The sequence below is a fragment of the Nicotiana tomentosiformis genome, chromosome 3 (assembly GCF_000390325.3).
Source record: "Nicotiana tomentosiformis chromosome 3, ASM39032v3, whole genome shotgun sequence".
Classification (NCBI taxonomy): Eukaryota; Viridiplantae; Streptophyta; class Magnoliopsida; order Solanales; family Solanaceae; genus Nicotiana; species Nicotiana tomentosiformis.
This window is the reverse complement of record NC_090814.1, coordinates 143,173,852-143,181,059: the sequence shown is the minus strand read 5'-3', so window position 1 is coordinate 143,181,059 and position 7,208 is coordinate 143,173,852. Positions and strand designations below refer to the sequence as shown.

General features: G+C 31.0%; 1 protein-coding gene across 1 annotated transcript; it reads right to left on the bottom strand.

Moving 5' to 3' along the window:
• Positions 1-2,748: 2,748 nt before the first annotated feature.
• Positions 2,749-5,029, bottom strand: LOC104111767 (auxin-induced protein AUX22-like). The gene is made up of 3 exons (XM_009621537.4): positions 4,492-5,029; positions 3,645-3,738; positions 2,749-3,111 (listed from the first exon to the last, which is right to left on the bottom strand). Exons 1-3 carry the CDS (start codon positions 4,832-4,834, stop codon positions 3,003-3,005), a joined length of 546 nt encoding a protein of 181 aa, XP_009619832.1. The 5' UTR covers positions 4,835-5,029; the 3' UTR covers positions 2,749-3,002.
• Between the last annotated feature and the right edge of the window lie 2,179 nt (positions 5,030-7,208).

Sequence of the window (7,208 nt, the reverse complement as noted above, 5' to 3'; positions counted from 1 at the left end):
CTCTGTATAAACTTAATCATGTGATATAGTGGATAAACTAACCAACTTAACATTATTTAAAACATGTTATTCCCTAACATCATCGAAAAGAATGCCTTCTGTCGGACGTAGCTCTACATGGTGATTATGGGCCATTTCAGTTTAGTTAGTTGATATATTTATTAAACATATTAAAATATGTTATTATTACTAAATTATATGCATCGGTTGAAGATTCTCCATCTGCGCAAATTAATAATGTGAATTAGTTGTTGACATATCGGCATAATATTCTTGATTCTCTCTTGGACTGTATTAAATATAAATATACATACAGTGCCTTATTCGCGTATGTATGAAAAATTGAGGAGTAACGTGATCTAAGAACATGGTGATCAGGTCGGCTTCAATATTATGGAAGGGAAGGCTTGTGCCTTAGCCCCATATTTAGGGCCCCATTTTTTTTAAAAAAATAATAGGTTTATAGGAATTTAAAAAATAATATTTAGTACTTTTAATATAAAAGTAGAGTTTTTAATATAAAAAGAAAGAATTTTTTTTTGATATATAAATAAAGTAATAGCTTAACTTACTTAAAAATGGGTAGATGAATAATTTTCCTAACATTTTAATTTTCCACTTTTTAGTCCTTCATTAGATAACGTGTAAAACATTTACCCTCTTCCTTAATTTGTTCGAGTCAATCTTTCTTATTTCCAATATGTTCATATTTCAGAAACCCCAATATATTTTGTCTTTCTCTTTGATATTCTTACTTACTTTCTTATTCTAAGATTTCATTAGTTCCAGTGTTCAACAATACTTTTAAGTTTCCAATAGTTCTATACTTTTATTGCTCTATAAATCTTATCTAAGATCAATAATTTCTCGAGAAAGATTAAATGATGAATTGACCATATTATCAATTGAAAAGGATTTATTAAAAAAATCGATTATAAAAAAGACTATTAATAATTTCGTATCTCAAAAAGTTAGATGAATAGACTTCAAATAAAAATAATATTATAACTTTCTTTTAAAAATTTAGCCCTTATATATACTAAATTTTGATTTTAGGCCCCGCATATTTTTGAGCCGCTCCTGATAGTCATCATACAAGTCTCCTTGGTTTCTAAAGTCTGCTTGAAATAATTATGTGTACTTTTTTTTTTTGATTTCCCGTCCACTGTTTAATATTTATATTAGATTCTGATTAAATTGAGATTCGCTTGAAAAATTCCACATACTCATGATTACTGCTTAAGGAGGAAGAAATACTTATTAGTATATCACAAATCCTTGTTTGTAATTAAGTGCATTGATTGCTTGTTCAGAACTGAAGGTTTGACTAATAAAATGTAGGGTTTTTGGTGGAAGTTAAAGCCAAGTCTGTGTGCATGTAACCACTGAATGAAGGTTACGTACATCGATTAGTTAAATAAATACTGTATAAGTCCTAGTTGTGATAACTAAAGAATATTCACACGGTACGTCACTGCTTATACCCAAAACTCAAGGTTCATCAGTATTTCATTATTCAAGAAAAAGATAATTGATCCATTCGACTTAAACAGGAATCTTTCCATTTTTGAACAGTATGCATGAACATAGCTGTGATGCTTATCTAGCTACTTGATATTGATAATTTAGTTTCATAGTTTAACTCTCCTAGGCTAGGCTAAAGCCCTAATTCCCATGACATTGCGAGTTATTGGCAGAGGCGGAGCTAGAGTACGGGGAACAAGTTCGGTCGAATCCAACAGTTTTGATTCAAATTCTATATTTGTCTTAAAAAATCATTGAATATATATAAATTATTAATTTAGAACTCAGTAACTTAAAAGGATTAAAATCTCAAACCCATAAATTTGAAATCATGGTTCCGCCTCTGATTAGAGGTGTTTGATAGATCCAAGTTCAACATAGTGAATGGATATTTAAGGAGAAGAAAAATACTGGTAACTCTGTTATCTTATATATTGAATTAACCTGATCTAGGGATGACATTGACAAGCTCATTAGATGTCTGTTTAATCACTTAATTAGTCCTTGCATGGAGCAATTTTGAGGTGGAACTAGAAATTTAATTTTTTAAAATTAATACAGCTATATATAGTAAGTAATTCTTTTGCATGTTTTGCAGAGTTGGTTAATTTATTTTTTTCAAATAGTTTTGACATTCAAGATTAAGGATATAATCTATGTTGCACGAATTCTCGAAAATCCGATAGTATTCTTGTCGGATCCTTCAAAAATATATTGTTTTTGAAAAATTCGACATACATCCGACAACATTCTCGTAGAGTACGAGTAACATAGGGTATAATCTTAAGAAGTTTCATGTTAGTGAGGAGTAAAACTTGTCTTGGCTGAGACGAGTTTCCAAACCTCTGCTTCATTTGACAGCTCAACAATGACAAAAAACTAAAATTTCCCCTGTTAGTATGATCAACTGTAAATTTTTAATAGACCCTCAAGTCCTTAACCATCCCAATTTCAGCACCATCTACTTTTGGCTAATTGATTTTAATTTTAATTTGGGCTTTCAGTTTGAACACCATCTTTGTTTTGGACCGACGTATACATAATTCCTCACCCCCCTCCCCACCCCTCCCCCAAAAAGTGAGAAATACGGATCTAGCCTCCAATAAGGACAAAATACGGTTCGGAAAATATGCTTTTTATTAAAAGAATTCGAATTTCAAGAACATTGTGTTAAAACAAAAATTAAAAGCTACCAAAAATAGAGAATTAAAACAAGGGAAAAGATAAGGGTAGCAAACGCTAATGCGTTAACTGCTGGCCACAATTTAAGCACAATAATTGGGTTCACATAGCCTAATTATTGAGGAAAAATAGATAGTCATTTATAAAAAAAATTGCAGTCATTAGAATAATTAAGAGGAAATCATAACTTAAGTCTAGGGTGTTCGCATCACACCTAAGATTACAGTTACATATGTAAATATAATTAAATTTTGGAAGCCACTAGGCCAGTGGTAACTGATAAATTTGACATGCCCTCATTTCTCTTGAGACATTCCCTTGAGAAAGTCCCTTGCTCCAATCCCTATAACCTTCGCATCCGATCTCTTCATAATCCTTAGCCTTTTGCATGACTCACTGAACATTCTGCAAATTCATACAAGTTCTTTAGATTTTCTGACCAAAATATAACAGATATCCAAGAACATAATTCAGTATATATCACTTCATAAGAGAAAATGACAGCCCAGTGACGCACATCGATGATCGATTTTACGATTCGAACCCGTGACCTATAAATCGTACTAATGATAGCCACCCTAAGGCTCCACTTCAATATATATATGATAAGGGGGGAATCTTTTGTAATTTGTAAGAGGAAGAGCTATCACAAAACTCATGATGTATATGGCCTAGAAATCATTTGTAAATTTTAATTTTAATGCCAAAACGTGAAGTTTAAGATTAACGATATAGGTTATTACTGCTGGGACAGACTAGGAAAGATTTCTAAAAAAGTTCAAAGAATGTAAACTAATGGCTTTCTTAAATTCCAACAAATTAAGTGATAGATATAAGTTAATACAGTACAATAATTAATCGGCGCCTATTTGAATTTAATTGGACTTTAATATAAAAACTGAACATCAGGTAAAAACTAAAATAAATAAGGAACTTACTGCCATGGAACATCGCCAAGAAGCATCCAATCTCCATCTTTGTCTTCATAGATCGGAACGTACTCTGACTTGTCCGCATCCTCCAATGCTTCTCCTGTCGACAATTCGACTTCTCTTTAGTTCTTTTTTGTCTTTTCTTTTCTTTTTTGATTTAAATGTTACGAACTGATGGAGTAAATAATTAATTTACACTGTTACACAATTAATTAGTCGTTTATAAATTAATTGATAATAATTTTTTATGATAGGTATTAATTGCTAAAATAATAAAAATAGTAACTAATCTACTATTTATATCATAGATGAGCTTAAGTTCTATGCAAAACAAATATTTTCACAATCATATCACCTATACGAAATCACAAGCAAATCTCTATAAAAAGCGTAATCTAAAGAAAATAATAATTAACATGCATGTTATTACAAGTTAGTCTCCGTGTGAGCTATAAGTTACGGGTTCGAGTCGGGAAAACAATCACTAATGCTTGCATTATGGTACATTGTTTACATATCACACCCCTAAGGTACGACCCTTACCTAAACCATGTGTGAACGCATGATGTTTTGTGCACCGAACTATCCTTTTTATGCTATTACATATTAAACTACACTGATGATTGTAAAAATCTTTACCGTGTCAATGTATATAACTTCGATCCATTATTGATTAAACTACATAGATTGTATTAAAAAAAAATTAAAGTTAAATGATTTTTCTTTTTCCATGTTACATATTGGTATTATAACAATAACATCACTTGCCTAAATAAACCTCGAGGGTACAAACAAACATGTAAGAAACACACTAAAATAACGATTAAGAAAATGCAGAGAACGTAACACTAACCAATTCCATAGCAGTCAAAGAGCTTCTCAAGAGCCATGACAAGTTGAGAATAGTCCTTGTGATTGCTCAAATCAACTTTCCTAAGAAATGGCGCACCATCCATGCTAACTTTGACGTACATTTTAAAGCTGTTCTTTTTCCGATAAGAACAAACCGGCGGCCACCCCACAAATTCATTCTTGTTTTGACAGTAGTTATAATTTCCATCATCGTAATTAACGTTGTTGCTGCTGTTCTGGTCACTGCTTGTAATTTCAGAATACACCCTTTTCTTCTCATTTTTCTCCAATTTCCCCCCTGGAAGTCCCAACCTGAGTTCAGTAATTTCAAGTTCTGTTGCCATTTCCTTTAATGTGCACAACTTTTGTTCCTTTTTCTGCGTTTTGTAGAGTGGAGTAGTTGGTCTGAATTAGTTGTTTGATAAACAAAGTGAGTAAAGTTTAGTATATACTATATGAGAATACAAAGAAGAGAAGACAGGGTAGGAGCAATGCCAGGTAAATTAAACTTAATGGTCGGTCACATGAGATACAATGGTAGGGAACTATATGCTGCGTACCTAATTAAACATAAAATATTTTTCTATGGAAGCAGGATCGTAGGGTTCTTGATTTTTCTACGAATTTTTGAAGATTTACTTGTGACCGTTTGATATTGTTAAGAAAAAAACATGCCATGTGATCTCCCTGATAGAAGGGTTCCCAATATGTATGTAGTATATGCAGACACATCAATATAAGTGTGCAAATAAATAAAGATGCATACGCGTAATCATTTCACATATGGACTAGCTAATTGAGTACTGGCAAAGTCAAAATTTTCATTAGGAAAAATCAAAATATAAAAAAGTAATTAAATACAAGAAGAAGTCAAGAAAATCTAATAGTATAATTTTTTTATATTTAATTACATAATGTAATTTTCGAAGAATAAGTAATACTTGACATCCTTTGAAGAAAGGTGAGTACTCCGCCACGATTATGACTTCGCCATGATCAGGGAAAATAGTAAAATACAATGTGAATTGTGCTATTTTCTTATGGCCTTGTTTGGAAAAACTGAAAAACGTAAAGCAAAATGAATAATTAGGAATTGAAGTAGTCACGAAATTAAATAATTAAGTACTAGCGTACTGTCAAAATTATACTCCTCGGATTCTAGTTTATGTGACAATATTTTTTTTTTAGTCCACTCTAATAAGAATTGTAGCTTTCTAATGTTAAAAATAATTTAACTTTAAACTTGTCATTTTATATTTAATGAGATGATTTATAGTCACACAAATATCAATGACTTGTTTTAGATCACAAATTTCAAAAGTCTTTCTTTCTTTTTAAAATTTTATACATATTAAAACTTTACCATATAAAGTAAAATGGAGGGAGTAATAATTAGTCATCTATTTGAATTAAGTTTGTCAATTTCGACCACGAATACACATATTTCTCTCTCGTCGAAGAAGAAGAAGAGGGGGAAAAAAATAAAAAATTACGAAATGGAATAGTAATAAAAGAAAAACAAAAAAGGTCTCCAATATAATCTTCTGTTACATGGAATGGAATAGTAATAAAAGAAAAACAAAAAAGGTCTCCAATATAATCTTCTGTTACATGGAAAATTGATTTGTTTAAGAACATATCCAATTTTAATAGGGTATTCTTGGAGCTTATATGGAAATTTGCTACTTGTAGAGAAGGCAAATTTGTGCGGGATACCTCCAACATGAAATTATAATATCATGTTAATAAATGAACATAATTTCTCCAATTACAGGCAATCAGTTTATATCACAAGAACAAGAAGAAAATGCTATCCCGAATATATTTTGCAATATTAGGACACAGAATCTTACGTTGAATCACTTAGAAATCCATATATATAATTATTTTCTAGTCAATTATTTTCCATTATAGTTGGTCTTCTCTCAAACAAATTCAGCATATTAAGTAGACATTCTCTTCCATGTGCACGTATCTTTTAAATGATCTCAACTCCATTATCTTGTAACTCAACCAATTAACTCAAAACTTTTGCTGCACATGCTATCTTTTCAAAAATGCAATCCTTAATTTGGGTAGTTAAGAACTAAAACATGTTAGTTGAAGTCAGGGCGGAGCTAGAATGCCAAATACGGATTCGGCTGAATCAAGTAGCTTTGGTCTAAACTCGGTATTTGTCTTAAAAAATTTATTGAATAATAAATTATTAATTTAAAATCCAATAACTTAAACGGATTAGAATCCTGAACCCCATAAATTTCAAATCCTTGCTCCAGCTCTGATTGAAGTCCAGCCATGATGCATGTCTGTAGCAATTAAAGTGGCATATTGTAAAAGGTTTTGCTACATCTAGTATTAGTATTGTTGGAAACCTTTAATTGCAATATCTTATGCTAAATTATGCGGATTGTCTCATTAAAGATTAAGTAAACTGTTCGCACTTTTATTTATTTATTTATTTATTTATTTATTTTTATATCTTCAACGCAATCCCTCATTACTTCTCTTATTTTTTTCTCTCTAGTGATCAATAATGTTGAATAGTTTCTTAAATGGACGGCGAAGATATTTTGTTGGAATTAGTCTAACATCGATTTTGGGATAAGTAATTGGTCTCCTTAATTATATAGTTTGGACAATTTTCGTGTCATGACCTAAATTTTATATCATTCCGGTCGTATACTCCTAGTTATTTTGTGATTAAGAGAGAGGAGAAAA

Bases quoted from the DNA above. Each gene is read 5' to 3' on its own strand.
- LOC104111767 (XM_009621537.4), bottom strand. From the start codon at position 4,834: ATGGCAACAGAACTTGAAATTACTGAACTCAGGTTGGGACTTCCAGGG. The intron at 3,739-4,491 runs GTTAGTGTTACG...AATTGTCGACAG, and splicing joins CTTTGACTGCTATGGAATTG to GAGAAGCATTGGAGGATGCG. The intron at 3,112-3,644 runs GTAAGTTCCTTA...ATGAATTTGCAG, and splicing joins CTTGGCGATGTTCCATGGCA to AATGTTCAGTGAGTCATGCA.